Source organism: Colias eurytheme, chromosome 8, assembly GCF_061535395.1.
Source record: "Colias eurytheme isolate Ceu_HAF_F1 chromosome 8, ilColEury1 Martin Lab GWU primary, whole genome shotgun sequence".
NCBI classification, from domain to species: domain Eukaryota; kingdom Metazoa; phylum Arthropoda; class Insecta; order Lepidoptera; family Pieridae; genus Colias; species Colias eurytheme.
Window position 1 is genome coordinate 12,068,729 of NC_142987.1, and position 18,783 is coordinate 12,087,511.

General features: G+C 35.6%; 1 protein-coding gene across 1 annotated transcript; it reads left to right on the forward strand.

Moving 5' to 3' along the window:
• Positions 1-775: 775 nt before the first annotated feature.
• Positions 776-5,977, forward strand: LOC149906827 (uncharacterized). Its single transcript, XM_090104472.1, has one exon. It carries the CDS (start codon positions 776-778, stop codon positions 5,975-5,977), a length of 5,202 nt encoding a protein of 1,733 aa, XP_089960598.1.
• Positions 5,978-18,783: the final 12,806 nt, after the last annotated feature.

Here is an 18,783-nt window from a genome sequence, read left to right on the forward strand (position 1 = left end):
TATCAGTGTGTATACACACGTTTATACAAAATACAATTGTTTTTTCGTATGATAGTTTATAAAATATTGCATATAATTGTTTTTATTTAAATGATTTTGATTTGGAAATTATTTGAAGCAGAAGAACATTAAATATGCAAGCGGGCGGTCACAATTCGGTAGCAATTGTATTACCGCGGCTGGATTCGAAGCTTTTTCAATTAAAATATCTTGTTCAATACCGTCGTTTAGTTACGTTTAGTTCCTTATCGCAAACTAGATGGCGCCACGTTAGAATTGTTCGAACTTATAACTGGCTAGTGTTTTGTTTTTGTAATATCATATGTATACTGTGTTTTGATTAATTAAATGCCTTACAACAGCAGTGGTGTTTTATTAGTGAATCCAAGTATAGTGATTTAGTGACAGTGTACGCAGCGACAGCTGGTGCCGAAACCCGGGAATAAAGGAATAAGGACCTGTAAAAACCGTGAGTAAAGTGAACTAAGTGGACAATAAAGACTTGTAAAAATTCAGTGTTGTGATAACTTGGACTTAGAAAAATTAGCTTAAATATTAACTTAGAAAATTTTTATTAAATATTGGACTTAGAAAAATTCGATAAAAATTAGTATGCATCTTGGACTTAGAAAAATTTGATAAAAATTAGTATGCATATGGGACTTAGAAAAATTTGATTAAAATTTGTATGAACACTGGACTTAGAAAAATTTGATAAAAATTTGTATACACATTGGACTTAGAAAAATTTTGAATAAAATTAAAGATAGAAGAAATGGATCCATTCGTTGCTCAGCAAGTGGAGATACATGAGCAAATAAATAAAAGTTTTTCAAATTATAAAAAGACCCCAAAAGAGAGACTGACAAACGTTTACATAGAAATAAAATTAGAATGTTTGGAGGCAAGTTGGAAGAAGTTTACCGAGAATCATTTGAATATTATATCAGTTGCATCAAAAAGGGAACGCGAAAAAACTCCCTATTTTACCGAAGAGATCTATGATAACCTAGAAGAAATTTATATTAATTACAAATCAAAGATGAAGGTTGATCTTGGTTCCAGCTTAGCGGGTTCTTCTAAAGTCAGTCCATCGAACGTCACCTGTGCAGGTAGTGAAGTGAAGCTCCCACAAATACAGTTACCCACATTTTCGGGTAATTATGAAGAGTGGCAGAGCTTCCACGATATGTTTGTCTCTTTGATCGATAGAAATCCATCATTAAGCCAGGTTCAGAAGTTGCATTACCTAAAATGTAGTTTAAAAGGCGAACCTGAAAACTTATTAAGGAGCTTATCGACTACCGATACAAATTATGAAGAGGCGTGGGACAGATTAAAGCGCAGGTATAATAACAAAAGGTTCAATGTCAATGAAATTCTAAAACGTTTGTTCGGTCAAAAGCCTATGTCTAGCGAGTCGGCTACAGCAATCAAACATCTTATCGATACCACGGAGGCATGTTTGAAGGCTCTAAAGAATTTAGATATTGACGTGTCTTCGTGGGATGTGATCATCAATTTTTTAATAGTCTCAAAATTAGATTTAGAGTCCCGCCGCCAGTGGGAGACCGAGGCTAGTCGATCTCAAACCGACAGCATCCCAAAATGGAGTGAGCTCGTAACCTTCCTGGAAAGTAGATTTAGAACATTGGAGATGCTAGTAGGTGAATCTAAACCAAACATGAAGAATAGTATAAGTCCAAAGCAAACAAGACAAAAGGCGTTTCATATTATACAAGATAATAAAAAAGATTCTTACAAAGAAAATAGTAAAGTCTGCGTATGCTGTTCAGATGCTCATTTATTATACCAATGTAAACAATTTGGAGGCAAGTCTCCCGAAGAGAGATATGAGTTTATTCAAGCCAAGAGACTTTGCTTCAATTGTTTCTCATCCAACCACAACGTGAGGAGCTGTCACCAGTCGACGTGTTGCCGGCGTTGTGGCAGACGACACCACACCCTGCTGCATATAGAAAGAAATTCTCCCCCTGTGTCTGGGGAACCAAGTACGAGTACTACCCACCAACCGACGAGTTTAGATGAGAATCGCCAGTATGATAAGAAAGTAGTAGCTCATTTTGCGAAAGATACACATCCGGTCAAAGTGCTATTAGCTACAGCATTAGCTAGAATTAAATCCCCAAATGGCTGCGTCCAAACTGCGCGAATATTAATCGATCAAGGCTCTGAGGCCTCTTTTATTACCGAAAGTACTGTACAATATTTATGTCTTAAGCGTACACCAATAAATGGTTTAATAACTGGAGTAGGTGATGGTAAACTTAGATCTAAGCACATTGTTTCATTTGAGTTAGAATCACTACATAATCATGAATTTTCTGTTCCAGTAAATGCATTTGTGTTGCCATCTTTAACATCTTTTCTTCCGTCGAGTAAGGTTTCCATTTTTGATTGGCCAGAGCTCAGTAATTTACCGTTAGCCGATCCCGAATATGGTTCACCTGGTAAGATAGATATTATTTTAGGAGTAGATATTTTCAGTCAAATAATGTTGAGTGGTTTCTTGAAACATCCCCTGCATGACGGTCCTATTGCACAGAATACTCATCTTGGCTGGATCTTGTCTGGAAGAATAGGCGAAAATGAAGAATCAAATCCTAGAGTAGTAAATTTACATTTACAGGTAAGAGAAGATAATATTTTGACACAGTTTTGGGAAATTGAAAGAGAACCAGATTTAATAGGAAAGAAACTTACGAAGGAAGAAATCAGATGTGAAGAAATTTATGAGAGTACTACCACAAGAAATGAAGAAGGCCGTTACGTAGTGAGATTGCCATTTAAGGAGCCAGATCCAAAGTGTGTGTACGGAAATTCCAAGGAAGTTGCTTTGAAGAGATTTAAGGTATTAGAAAGAAAGTTTAAAAAGAATTCTGACTTGCACGCTGAATATGAGAAGGTTATAGTCGACTACCAGAATCAGAAACACATGGAACCGATTTTAAGTAAGGAGGATATTGAGTATCCATTTTCCTTTTACCTACCTCATCACGCCGTGATAAGGGAAGACAAGGAAACCACCAAACTTCGTGTTGTTTTTGATGCGTCGTGCAAGGGGAATAATAACGTATCATTGAATGACACGTTACTCGTTGGACCTAAAATTCAACAAGATTTGCGCCACATTATAATGAGGTGGCGAACGCATATTTATTGTATTGTGGCAGACATCGTACAGATGTATAGACAAATAGTGGTACATGAAGATGATTCAGATTTCCAAAGAATTTTATGGCGAGCTGATCCATCGCAACCCATACAACATTTCAAGCTATCGCGACTTACCTTCGGTACTGCTTGTGCACCGTATTTGGCGGTTAAATCACTGCAACAATTGGCTCGAGATGAAGAGTTGAAATATCCACTTGCCGCAAAAATTACACTTGAAGATTTTTATATGGATGATTTGTTGACCGGTTGTAATTCAGAAGAGAAAGCTATAGATATTTATAAAGAGATGAATCAATTAATGTCTAAAGGTGGATTTAAGCTCCAAAAGTGGTGCAGTAATTGTCCAAAATTACTGAATCATATCGAAAATGATAATCAATCTTCAAAGGATACATTTATTTTTAAAATCAACGATACAATTAAGGTGTTGGGTATTTCCTGGAATAAAAACATAGATAAATTTGAGTATACTTACAACTTATCGGAGTTAGATGAGCCTGTAACCAAACGGAAAGTGTTGTCTGATATTGCGCGACTTTACGACCCTTTGGGTTGGGTTGCTCCAGTCCTTATTACGGCGAAGATCTTTATGCAAACACTGTGGAAATCTGGATTGAATTGGGATGAAAATCTTTCGTCAGAATTATTAAATCAATGGCTACACTTTAGAAAAGAGTTAGATGGTATTCGAGGTATAACCATTCCTAGGTGGCTTTTTACAACGAATGATGATCCAGTTGAGCTTCACGTATTTGCTGACGCTTCTCAGGTAGCTTATGCTGCTGTCGTCTATCTGAAAACCATGGACACCGATGGCAATACTCACGTAAATGTAGTCACATCTAAAACTAAAGTCGCCCCAATTCAAAAGGAGATATCCATTCCGAGAATGGAACTATGCGCGGCGTTGTTGGCTGCCAAATTAATTTCTGAGGTTGCACAAGTACTGCAGGTACCTAAAGATAAGTTATTTGCCTGGTCCGATTCGACCATAGTGCTTGCATGGCTCCGTGGAGAACCCAGCCGTTGGACGACGTTTGTAAGCAACAGGGTCTCCGAGATTTTGACTGTTTTGGATAGTGATCAATGGAACCATGTTGCCACAGACCAAAATCCAGCCGATTGTGCCTCTAGAGGTATATCCTCTCGAGAATTAATTCATTATGATCTTTGGTGGCATGGTCCTAAGAGCCTACACGAAAACCATGTTTATAGTACACATTTAGATGTTGACACTGATTTTGAAGTACGACCGTTAAAGGTACTTACCAATACGACGCGATCTGCTGAAGAATTTATATGGGAGCGGTTTTCAAATCTAACTAGAATGTTACGAATTTTATCTTATTGTCGAAAATTTCTAAAACTGAGAGAACCTAAAGAATTAAGAGATATTAATAAAAGAATTACGACCAATGAAATGGACACTACATTAGATATAATTGTAAAAGCTACCCAAAGACTATATTTTGAAGATGAGATTAATAAGTTAATGTCTCGAACCGGAAGTGTTACTAAAGGAAGTCCACTGCACACTCTTGCACCCTTTCTTGATGAAAAAGGGTTGCTAAGGGTGGGCGGTCGAATACAACTGTCTTCTGTGCAGTTTAATAAGAAACATCCTCTAATAATGCCCAGTGAGTCTCATCTCACTAGGTTATTAATATTGGATGCGCACCACAGAACACTTCACGGGGGTCCACAACTTATGATAAACTTCTTGAGAAGTAAATTTTGGATCCTACGAATCAGAGAAAAGGTGAAGAAGTGCTACAGAGAATGCATGACTTGCCTACGTTATTCTCGCCAGGATAACCACCAATTAATGGGCCAGTTACCTAAGGTTAGATTGACTCCGGATAAACCATTTAGGTCATCAGGTGTTGATTTTACTGGGTACATAGATATAAGGTTTTCGCCTGGTAGAGGATCGAAATCCTATAAAGGCTATATTTGCCTATTTGTGTGTATGGCAACTAAGGCGATCCACTTAGAGGCTGTGTCAGACCTTACCAGTTCTGGATTCATAGCTGCATTCAAACGTTTTGTGTCTCGAAGAGGGCACTGCCGCGATCTGTACAGCGACAATGGGACTAATTTCGTTGGTGCGGATAAAGAGCTGCGTAAAATGTTATGTCAAGCGAAATCAGAGTTGACCGACGAAATTGCTAATTTACTTACCCAGGACGGAACCACTTGGCATTTTATACCCCCACACGCGCCTAACTTTGGAGGGCTGTGGGAAGCTGGTGTTCGTTCAGTGAAAACACACCTGAAAAGAATAGTAGGAGACGCAATACTTACCTTCGAGGAACTTACAACTGTGTTGACCCAAGTAGAAGCGTGCTTAAACTCCCGTCCAATTTCTGCAATTAGTGATAACCCAGGTGACGAGATGCCCCTCACACCTGGGCACTTCTTAGTTGGTGAACCATTAGTTTTAATTCCTGAAAGCGATTATTCAAAGACCTCTCTCACAGGTCTTCAAAGGTGGAAACTTACTCAACGGATGGTTAATAATTTCTGGAGGACGTGGTCAAATGAGTATTTAGTGACGTTAAATAATAGGTACAAATGGTTTTCAAAAAAGACAGAACCTGACGTTGACGATATTGTTATTATAAGGGACCACAATGTTCCTCCAGCTAAATGGTTGTTAGGGAAAATCGTTGAAAAACATCCGGGTAAAGACAACCTTACCCGAGTTGTAACAATTAAAACTAAGAACGGTCTTTGTAAACGTCCTTGTAATAAGTTATGCATTCTACCAAAGGCCTAGCTCATTATAGTTATTGTGTAGAATTCTTAGTTAAGTTAATGAAGCAGTATTTTTTTGTTCCTATTTTTTACATTGAAAAATGTTGTTGTTTAGAAGTCAATATTGTTTTAGTTCACTCTCAAGTTTATATTATTTACGTTGAGTTTAGATGTATGTAATAAGAGTTTCTATTGTTTACGATTGAGATGTTATAAGAATTACTTTGTGTTTATTAGGTTAAATGTACTCTTCAACTGAATTGTTCTATAGGTTTATTTTTGTTTAGAAAAGCACTAGGTGCTTTTGGTGGGCGGGATGTTCAATACCGTCGTTTAGTTACGTTTAGTTCCTTATCGCAAACTAGATGGCGCCACGTTAGAATTGTTCGAACTTATAACTGGCTAGTGTTTTGTTTTTGTAATATCATATGTATACTGTGTTTTGATTAATTAAATGCCTTACAACAGCAGTGGTGTTTTATTAGTGAATCCAAGTATAGTGATTTAGTGACAGTGTACGCAGCGACATATCTAAAGTGCTCTTAGCCACAGTGAATCAATTGCGTTCCTCTCAATTGAAGTACGATCTATTTCCACTTCAAACGTTTTAAAAATCGACGGCAAAAGCGCGACTCGACGGCCTCGTTCCTAGCAATTAAAATCATAAATTAGAGCTTACCTCATTAAAATTATGAACGTGGACGGCAGTTCAGGCCTCAACGAGTAAGAATAATAATATTAAATATATGTTCGAGTAATTTTCCGATTTATACGTGCGGCTGAAAGGCGCGTGATGAATACCATCATAAGTCAGAGTTAATAGGCACAGGTCGGCGACCCTCGCGCTGCCGACGACCCGCGCCGGCACCACACGCGGGATGTTGACGACGTACCAACTGAACTGTGTTAACATACTGTTTACTTCTACGAATGTACCTGTTTGATATTAATATGCCAAGAGACTTTTTGAAAATAAACCACGAGAAACGCAATTTTTCCTTTACTATCTAACTAATATTAAATTATTAAATTTTAAAATATGAATTGTAATACCTATAGCTTTAGATAACTGTAAACTGTATCGCATTGTAATAATAATTGTACACATTTTGTTGGGTTGCGAAGTATCTACGCTATTAAATTATATTTGGCAAAAGGAAGCTTTTAAGCAATTAAGGGCTTTCGGCGAGCTCATCGCGACACTGTAAGCGCCCTGTAAGCGCCTTAACTACACTACTTTAAAGGGCTCGTACTGCAAATTGAGACTATTCCAAATCATATTAACGCGTTAATTTTGGGCAGTCATATTATGTATTTCCTCGTTTAGAAGACTAATCACATTATTTAAAAAAATCCTTCTCTCGGTCGATTAATCGAACCAGAACACTAATTTATAACATCAAATGAATAATGAATGAAGGAATGTTATATACACAATGAATCAATCAATCAATTAAATATCACTAAAGGGCTCCGTCGATCATGTTCGTAGAGACTTCATAACCTTTCACTTTAGGAGATATTAACCATTTTAATTTTGGTACCTATTATACGTTTTATTACATTCAAATATTCCTTTTTATTAAAAATAATAATTTGACAAAAATTTAAAATATGTTATGTAATAATATACAAGGTAACTTTTGTTACACAGCCTTTAAAATACCTTTTAAAAGTAGACATGTATTTCTAAGTATCTATGCTTTAAACATAATTTCAATTAAGGCGAGCTAGAATTAGTACTAATCTGAGAGATTAAGATATCACGGCATCGGCAGTCGCCAGCCTGCTCCCCCCCTCCTCTCACCTCCCCTCTCCTCAGACCGTCCCCACTCCAGGGTAATTAGAACCTCTACCCGAGTTTTTTCAGGATCTTCATAGAATTAAGCTGCCAGAACCTCGATAATTTTATGTTCTAAGTAAAAATCTTAAAACATTAAGCTAAGGGCATATTAAGTGTTTGCCGTAAAATATACAGGATTACCCTTAGCATTAATGGGCTGAATGAAATAGATTTATTCACAAATAAAGGGATAAAGGGCGTCTGACCGCTGCGCGCTGAGGTCTCCTGATAGCGATGCACTTAGAGCACAGCTGACTGCTACGTGCTACGAAACTCTATCCTAATGGCTTTACCTCACATTTCTTAAAAATAACGCAAAAACTTTATACGGTGGAGGTAAAAAAAAACATATTTATATGCGAAAATCACTTGGACATTTTATATCACTTAATAACTCAGCCCCCGGAATCACAGACACAATAGAAAATCTATTGTGTCGTGGTTGTATACAGGGTGTCCCAGCAACGATATAGGTAGGTATATTATATCTTCATTGTTGTACTTAAAATCTACTTTGTTATGACAAAAAAGACTAGCTTTTGTGTAGGAAAGTGTTGTTTATGACTTAATAAAATTTTCGAATGAGATTCTCCAAAAATTAAATTAGTAGAGATTTATATACTATTTAGTATAAAGTAGAGATTTTTATACTGTTTTCATACATACATGCTCGATTGTGAGAGAATCTACAATTCGAACGTTTTACTTAGATAAGGGCGACTTAACCACAATGAACTGTCAACTGCGGATAGCGACATTTAGGTATAGAATGTTGCATGTTCGCCTACGTATATTATTATTGAGATGATTGATTCTGTTCGATCAAGTTTTAAATAACGTAAAAGGAACTTTTTATAAGAAATATTTTTTCGACTTATTTCATAAAGATAAAAAATCATGTCCATCGTGTTGTGGTAAACCGATTCGTTGGGCTAAAAGGTGTTCAGAATGCGTTGGCATTTCTCAAATAACAATTTCAGTAAAAGGGAGAATTCTTTTTTATATTGTATACCTACTTAATTCTAATACGGCCATTGAATGTAGAGAAATAGGCAGCACTCTTCGCTTGAAAAGACAATCGTGCACGGATAAGGTGGAAAATAAACCGGAGACGAGGCATTGTGCCCAGCTGCGTACAACGAAGTTAGCCCCAATTAGGCCTCTCTGAACGATTGGAGTCGATTAGCGACCTTTCCCCCCACCGCTGTCTTACGGGAGCTTCGCGACAATTATTGAATTTCATTCATAGATTCACAGAGTCTCATTCATAGTGACAAATCGAATTACACATTTCTTGTATCACTAGAAATCTGATAGACTGTATTGACACCCATATTGTGAGAGGTATTTGTTTCGGAAAAATATGCATACCTTTATCATTCATAAAATAATATTAATATATCTTAGTTTTAATGCTATTTTCAAAATAGGATTTAATCGTTGAATAAATGGCCTTTCCTGTAGGTATAGGTCCAACATTAGTGAAAATTCAACTCAAATATTACATTTCATAAGATATAAAACTCATTACTTAAAGCATTAATTGTGTACAATTCTTGAGTCAGCACAATTTTTTCTTGGAATAAGTTCACGCTTCTTAATTTCACATTCAGATTCAAAGTAACTCAGTTGTTTCGAGCTTTTCTCATTATTCGAGTGTTCTTAACGACAGCAATTTCATCGTCGTCATTACCTAACGACACTTATATATCGTAGTCTCTCGAGCAATTAAACTTACAATTATAATTTCGTTTTCTTTTTATAATACAGTTTTTGGAGGAGTTTCACTAAGTCGATGGAGGACTCGACAAGGTTAGCGATTCGGGAGCTTACTGGAAATAAAGCTTCGGTCAAATTAATAGACAATTAGGGCGATAAAGCGGCGATTATGGAGATCCCGCAGATTAGCGCCATCCGGCCCTTCAGCGAGCGATCAGCAAACAGGCCGCGATAACGCGCTGACGTAGCTGCTGCACGGGCTCATACAGATGTGATGCTTCTGCAAGACACACACATCTAACACGTAATATCAGGTGCACGCCGGATATCAGAATCACTTTATGACAAATTCTTATTGCGATTTTGCAATATTCGCTAATATTAAAGAAAGTACAGGCGAAAACTGAACTTTAAACCAACAATGCAGTTAATATATTCGAATATTAACGAAGCGTAAAGCTCTGGCGGAAAACAGTTAAAATCAAAACGATTGAATAGTTTCCAATCTGAGTTTCCAATTCAAAAGTCATTATTATTCATCGTGTGGCATGTTCGCATGTGTAGCGCACGTTGTTTAAATTATCCTGGAATTGGGCAAATGTTTCGGTGCTTTTTGATCTAAGCATTGAACCGGAATAATTACACGTAAATATAATTGCGCTTAGTTTTATTCCATTTTAATGTATCTAATAATAGTGTTGGGAGATAATTTTGGAAGAATAATCTAGCAGAAGAATTATTTAGCAGAAAATATAAATCAAATATTGTGAGCGATTAATAATGACGTTTATATTATAACGGTTTTGTTATGTAGTATGTGTAAATAAACACAGATTATAATTATTGTAGAGCTTATAAGAGAGCGGTTGCAATGTGCGATAAGATGTCAGAGGATCTATGATGGTAAACATAATTATTATCGCTTCACACGCACACGGCCGCGGCGGGCTGTTGTTTTGGCCTGTGATTATAATTCAATATCACCGTGTCTCCCCCCGCCCCGCTCCCTCCCGCCCGCCGCTTCAGATTACACATGAATCATTACACACGCCACGCTTTATATTACGGCTAAATCCATTGTTTGCGGAACTTTGAAGGGTATTCAACCAATATATCGCATATTACATTGTTATCTCACTGCAAACATTTCACTGTTTTCACCTCTGATATCCTTGCAATTTTCAATTCTTCGAAATGTCAGTTAACTAACTTTAAATTCATAAACTGAAATATAATGTGAACGGGAACGAGCTTATTTTGGAAATAGGATTATTATTTAGTTTTTAAAGCTCAACGCTCTCTTTTCTTTCCATCGCGGTCGTTTTAAATAGAACTAATATTTGTTTGTACTTTGTTCACATATTATTTTATAATTAGTAAGACATAAATACCTATACGTACACAGAAATCACGGAACATCAGTAAATAATTCATTCAAGAATCTATGCACAAACAATAATAATGATTCGAAATGTTATTATTAGACATCGGATTATATGCATAAAACGCTCTAATTACGGCGTTAGTGCATATTTTAGCCTTTTTCCCCAATCGTGCATATTTCGATAAGTAGCGGGAGTTTTGATTGGTTGACTAACCTTTATTAGCCAATCAGAACATTCAGCGAGTAACCAAACCCTATTTTGGCATGATAAAATGGCAAATAATTACAAAATTGGCCTCATTTTAAGTAAATTTTGAGCCATTCAAAATAGGGCTAGATTACCCTTTTGGGGCTAAAAACTTAAAAAACGGGTTGATTTTCAAAAAAAGGGTAGATTTAGCCCGGAAAGGTCTAAGGTGGCAACACTGGGCTCGCGGGTGACAAACATCACAAATTTGCGCTCGAAAATTTGGTAAAAATGCTTAATTGTATATTGGCACAAAAACTATACTTAATTTCAAGAAAATTTCACTGTTCTTGTACAATCTTTGATTAAAATATATAAAAATAATAAAGGTTTTTTGATTTTGTATTGTGCATATTTTAGGCATATCAGTCGTTTTTAGTGCATATTTCGGCCTTTTTTAGTGCATATTTGCATGCATATTTTGGCATTTTGTTAGTGCATATAATCCGATGTCTAGTTATTATATACAGGGTGTCCCACTATTGGTACCTACCTATACTAAGCGCGAAGGAACTTGTAGTTTTGCATACGCTGATCAGGTAAAAAATACTTATAAAACTATAACCTCCTTGGGGCTTGGTAGGTATACATAGAATATTATTGAAAGCTAAATTGTATGTAGTGAGACGTGGACGGTGGATGCGAATAGTTTGGCTTTAACCCGGTCGGCATCATCCCCAGAATTACATTACATATTTTGTATTTTATATATTCTCTTCGGATATTCGCGAGGTTGCTTAATCAAAACAACTTTCTACTTATATACATATTATCATCTATTCTATCCCACAGTGTCTCTCTACAGGGATGCTAATGTTTTAAATGTTAGAGGACTTTATATTTTACATGCAATCATCTCAATGCACAACAAACTCTTAAAATCTAATTTTTACTCAAATACATCAAAACGGCTATTGCACGCCTCATAAGCGAAGCGTTGAGGTGGGTACTACTGTCACTTCGCGCAAAACATCTGATTTTTCAAACTTAAAATGTCTTTATGTATCATACATTGCACTTGTAAGATAATACATACACACACATATTAAGAAAAAACACTATTTTTAACGTTCATGATATTTTTGATGTCATTTTTGTTATTTAAACTAGTTAAAAAACAGTTTAAAAAAGTTCTGTCTTGGACGTCCGTGTGTCTGTATGTGCGGATCCTTTTTCTTGTTAACACGATAGCGACCGAAATACTTTACTAATCGAGTCTTTTTTTTTCTCTTACGCTTGAGTATGCTCCGGAATAGAACCCTTTCATTTTTCAGGGTCTGATTCGATGTGGTTTAATTGTTATTAAATAAACAAAAATAATAATTAATAAATATTTATTAAAAAAAAATTATGAGGCGTGCACTTTTGGATTTTCCAAATTATTAAGAGCTCCAACCCCATTGACCAAATGTTTCTTTTCCAAACGTTTTCAAAATTTTATGTTCCCATTCTTGTATAACAAATTCAGTAAACTTGTTAACTTCCGGCAATACACATTACTCAATATTAAATCTAAATTGATAAGCATTCTGGTGTCCAAAGACTATAAGCAGACAGATCAGAATACTTTTTATTAAGAATACTTTAACTGTACAATTGTATAAATAAGCATATAACTTTTATTATTATTACTATGTATTACTTTAAGTGCCCATACCGTACTGATGTTCAAAGTTGCATTGTACTATACGTGTTGGACTTGGACCCTATGTGAACCTCCATTTTTATTGTATAATCGTTTTATGGCCCCGCGAGACAGGCTGTGCCTAGTGCGGGGTCCGCTGTCATAATCTGTATATATACTTTAATAATCTTCTTTTGGCAAATAAATATAATTTTATTTTTATTATTTTTATTTTTTATCTACATAGAGTTGATAAACTATATACAAGGTCCTAAAAGGTTTGAGGGTATAACATTAAATTAAATTATAAAATTAAAATTTTACAATTTTTTAATGAACCACTCCGTGCCGATGCTTCCCCCTTTCAAAATTAAATAGTTTACAACCCTTAAACGGAGCTTCTAAATTGATTAAACTGAATCATGAACAGTCCCTGCGTGACAGGTGTCTGCCTGCAGCTATCCTCTATGTTAAATCTACAAACTCGGTTTCATAAACAATTATTGTTCTAATCCGTCGTAACTCGTAGGTACCACGAGATACCTACGACGCTGGTAGTAAGCGCGTAAAACTTGAAGTAAAGATTATCATTATTTTTGAAATTACATACAAAAGTACACATTTAATTTGATAAGTCTACATAGAATTTTATTGATATTCACATCGCAATAGAGCGCTTATCGTTGCATGTAGATACCTACGACAAAAATAATGCTTGATTTTGACAATTTTAAATGTTTTGTTTTTTGATTTTATTATTGACGATAATTGTACGTAATAAAGCACAAATGTTTGCTGACGAAGATAAAGTTTAAGGTAACTCGGAGTTTCTAATGTCAAACTTACACTGAACTAAAATGGAATTGGTCGACATCTCCGGGTATGGTTTCGCAGAATGTTACAATCGAAACATACTTTACTAACATTTGAGACAAATATTACATAAGCCATAGCAATGGATAATATTATATTGATACATGCACAAGATAATCTGTTTGTCTGTTACGTTATAAAATTTAAAGCGCTTAGCGAAATATAAGTACCTAGTTGAATTTTTTTGACGTGATAAGTGATAACGTCTTTAAAATCGTTTTAGTCGGATGACATGTTCAGAAACTTGTGTCACACCAAAACCTCACGAGCGCGATCGCAGGTATAACGAGAGAGAGACGGACCGATCTCCCGTCTCATCTCGAGCGCTGCTACTGCATTATGTTATCACGTAAAAATCTCGATCGTAAACCTACTTTACAAACAACCAATTTTTTTTTAATTTTTAACAGATGCACGTTGAATAAGGAAAATAAGTTTCATTTCATCATAAAATTAACTCCAAGAAATGAAAGATATGATCAAAAGTAAGCTTTAAAATAGAAATTTGACGTATTATGCTCAAGTCTTAGAGCATTAAGTTGGTTTAATGCTCGGCTCAAGTAGGTAAAAAAAATAATTTTACTTAGATATGTAATTATGTAGGTATATTGAATTGGCCGCGCCTATTTCCAAACTTCTAAAATTCAGACAACATCAACTATTTAAACATAACTAAAAAATTACTCGTCTACAACATGTAGAGCACCAAAATATACTTCAACTGAATAGTAATATTCTATTTTTCATAACATTATAATACAATTGATTCGTATTGGTCAACACAAGCACACGGATTTTTAAAAATTATTGCTCCGGCCCACCTTTGACCGTACACGAATATGAGTTCACATTCAGGCATAAGAAATACAATGAACGATTTTTTTGATCAACCGAACATTATATCCTAATTATTGAGAGACCCATTTAATCCCCTAGAATAAAAAATGTGTGCGTGTACTACTGTACACACGTAAGTAGTGAAACTTCTTTATGACCTTATTTTTCAAAAAATAATTTACTTTAATATGCAACTTTACGTCGAATCACGCGTGGTAGGGATAAGAAAAAGATGGCGCGTAACGGAAAAATGTCACGCGTAACGAAAAAATGTTACACTAAATTTTTTTCCAACCCCGATAAAGAAGTTTCACTTCAAAAATTTATACAGATAACTATATCAACACAAAATGTGTGAAACATTTTTCATAAAATTAAAAGCAAGAGCAATAAAGGTGACAACTTATAAAGAAATCTAGAAAATAAACACAAGAGTCATAAACAAGGATTGATCGCGCGCTCGTGGCCGCAATTAGCTCTAAGGGGATTTATGGCCCAACTCCCGGCACGCCACACCGCATAACGCACGACGCGCGTTACTTTAAAAAATCTTTTGCAGAAACATTGCACCTTTATACATATATTAGGTACCTATTAAAGGTACTTAGTACCTCAAAAAAATCACCTCTCACTGCCAATAGCAGCAAGTAATTGTCTTTAAATGAGATATTTGTGCGCATTTCTCATGAAGATTTCTTTGCTGTAAGAGCTAGCGCGCAAGAGCAACTTTTGTCTCCGCAACAAGAAAGTGCGCGCACGTAGCGACGCAACTCCCCATAGAGTTGATGGGAGAGACAAAATACTTGCGGAGACAAAAGTTGCTCTTGCGCGCTAGCTCTCGATTCGGAAACACTTAAATTAGTGTATCATGTCACATGCCTATTGTACTAAATATGCGAGCGCAGAATTATAATATGGCGATTTACATGAGTGGATACGGTGCGACTTGTATTGTTGTGAAATAAGCGACTGGCATCAAACCGAACAATTCTAATATCCGATCATACCCAATTAATTATCAAGTTGCGAAATTAACATCCTCAACGATATTAATTGTAACCAAACTAATTGAACTACTAACTGCTGTAAGCTGGAAGCGATCTATTATACGCAAACTATCATTCTCCTGCCAATTCTCGAATAGACAAAAACGCTCTTGAAATTGAATGGAATACGGAAGCTTAGTGTTTGTTTCAATATTTTATTTAAGCTGCATTGCAAGCACTATTAAAATATTTTGTACTTTTACAATAATTACAACTAGTATAGTATATATGTATAGTATATAATATGTATATAATATGTAGTTATGTCTATTTGAGCCAATTACATGTATTTCAAACCAAGACGATTCCATTTTTGCTCTAATGAAACAAGAAAAACGTTACAATATCCCGTCTCTCTCTTCTATGATTCGAGAATGGAATCTTCTGTTACAAAGTACAATAAAGTTTTCGTTAGATTTATTATTAGATCGTGTCCTCGCTGCTCGTTACATTATCTAATAAATAAGATACAATAGCGGTGTCAGGCCGAGAATGCTCGCTGAAAATTTCTACAAACATTATCCGAGATAGAAGTAATTATAAAGGAGAGTGGTTCGTATCGGGCTCAATTTATTTGACCTTTCCTTTCGTTTAAATGAAAACGCACGAGTTGCCGGCCGCGTCTAAGCTCCAGCCGCACGACACAAGCAATAAGTACTATGTATTTGGATATAACCTATCATTGTGACGCAGGAGTAGTTTTCCATTATTAAAAACCTTCAGATGTAGATACTGAAATGTTTGCACAGCTGCAGCAGATAGTTTACAGAGAGTTTATTGTCAGTTGTTCTCCATAGATACTGCTTTCCGATGCGGTGGTAAAGGTTACAAATATGTTATGAAGATTCAAAAGTGCTTCTAGAAGAAGTCTAATTGAATAAATACATGTTTGAGTTTTAGTTTATTATCGCTGATACAACAATCACTTATATGATATTCAATTCGCGACAGACACAACAGGCAATATAATATATTTATACCCACAATACAATATTTAAATAATATAATACTTTATTGTTACACAACCCACACGACCGCGACATGAAATTGCAAATATGTAGCATATTTCGCATTCCCTCTCCATTGCATGATCATATTCAATATTTATATTCGCGAGATGCAGTCGGTCCCTCGACCAAACTATGATTCCCGCAATTCTCTGCCCACTGAACTTGCTTTTGGAACGTCATCATTTTAAAATACTGAATATTCATAAAATTTTTAAGTTCACGTAATTCGATAACACTAATCACGCCGCCCAGCAGTGTCTGTGTCCATTTAAAATACTAATGAAAATAAACTTTTCGCTTATCTAGCTGTATTCCAAAATAAATTCTTGTTTTTTCGATATCAATAAATTATCTTATTGTTTTTGTTTTTTCAAAATTTATTGAGAATGTAAAATTATGTCTTCTGAATAATCCGTCTCACCATTATTTCTTTTTTCCATGTTCTCATTATAATATTACGTTATTATCCGTCATAAATTAATAATATTTTCATCATTATACAACGTGTGTGCCACACGGTAGGTACCTCACAGTATTGTCGAAATTCGAACGCTGCTAGCGCGGCCACGGGCTACGGGCTACGTGCTACGGGCTACGTGCTACGCCGCGAAGCTACGATACACTTATATGAACAAAGCGAATGATATGTAGGTACTAAACTTCAAATTCAAATTTGTTTATTCAATCAAACTTAACCTAACCTTAGAGCTAAATACATTTACTTAGGTGGTAATTGTAATTTGTATAATGATAGCTGTATATAATATATCAATCAACGGTTCGAGACTGGCATCTTTGCTAAGTTACCGAGCTGTAGATAACCTGTATTAAAGATATCAGTTCCTTCCCCAACCTATCTTTATTTATAGATATTTTATCTATTACTGTTCCGAAAAAATACGAATTGCTGCTGTGTGATATAATAATATTTTTCATAAATAAGTAATTATTATAAAAGTTACTATTTATATAAGAATTGTACACGCCAAGCCGTAAACATTTTAAAATATTGAAAATGTGTTTCCTGCATATCTTCTTACAGCTATTATATTCGTTAAAAGTAGCGAAGGAGCAAGCGCGTTATACGATCCGAATCGCAGCCTCCAGCCGCGGGGAGCGAGCGAGGTGTCAACGGTATCCAGTTACTTTTTGCTTTAATATTATCACTTTTGTTCAGAAACATCTTCATAACAATACATTTACTGTTATACCTGAGGCTAACAAACCTGTTATACGACGAGCGTAGAACAATGAGCTCTAATGCGAGTAGGCAGACCGTGGGCGGCGGCATATAGCGCGAGCGTGATAATGAACACCTTCACGTTTAAATGTTTACATTTTTGACACGAAATACGAATGCGATGCGATGAAGCGAGAATCAGAATGAATACTTCTTTTGAAGTTACGAGAACAAGGTTATTAACTCGAGAGGTGAAAGGAAAATGTTAGAAGCTACTTTATGTCAGAATTACACGAGAGCCGATCAAAGTGTTGAGCCTTTAAAAATGATAAGGGAACAATACCGAGACGATGAAAGTTATCAGCGTTAAATTACAATTTATCTGATATTAACGGGGAAAATGTAAATATAAATGAAATTTCTTATTAGAGTTCTATTCGGTTATAATAATATGAGCTTATAGTAATTTTTGTTAGTACAGCTACACATACATAATATACTTATAGTTACATTTGTAAATTTATTTATTTATTTATTTATTTATTTATTATACTTTATTGCATTGAAAATACATAAATACATATAACAAAGACAATACTACAGAAAGAGCAAAGGGCGGCCTTATCGCTAGGTAGCGATATCTACCAGGCAACTTTATTATTTGAAGGAGTAATTTTGTTTATTATAAAAATATGATATGTTTATGTGATGTGGGCGAATAAACCGCATGACACCACATGACATGACATCGCAGCACAAACTTGAGATCAAAGACGCGCTCATCGAAGTTAGCACGATATCTCCGAGGCTGCTTCCCCCGGAGCCTGTCGATTCATATTCATCCCGCGTCTCTCCGCCTTCGTGTGCTCTACAGATATGTTGCTAAGAACTGCGTGCCCCGTGATTTTAAATCTTATTTTATGATCTTATAACGTAACCAATAAAAACGTTTGGTCAGCAGTCAAATCATTATAATTAGTTTTATATTTCATATACAACACGTCCCGCGCTACACAATAAATGAATATTACGAAACGTCGTATTCTAGTTTTTATTACACGGAAA

Excerpts from the sequence above, each read along its gene's own strand:
- LOC149906827 (XM_090104472.1), top strand. The coding sequence starts at position 776 with ATGGATCCATTCGTTGCTCAGCAAGTGGAGATACATGAGCAAATAAAT.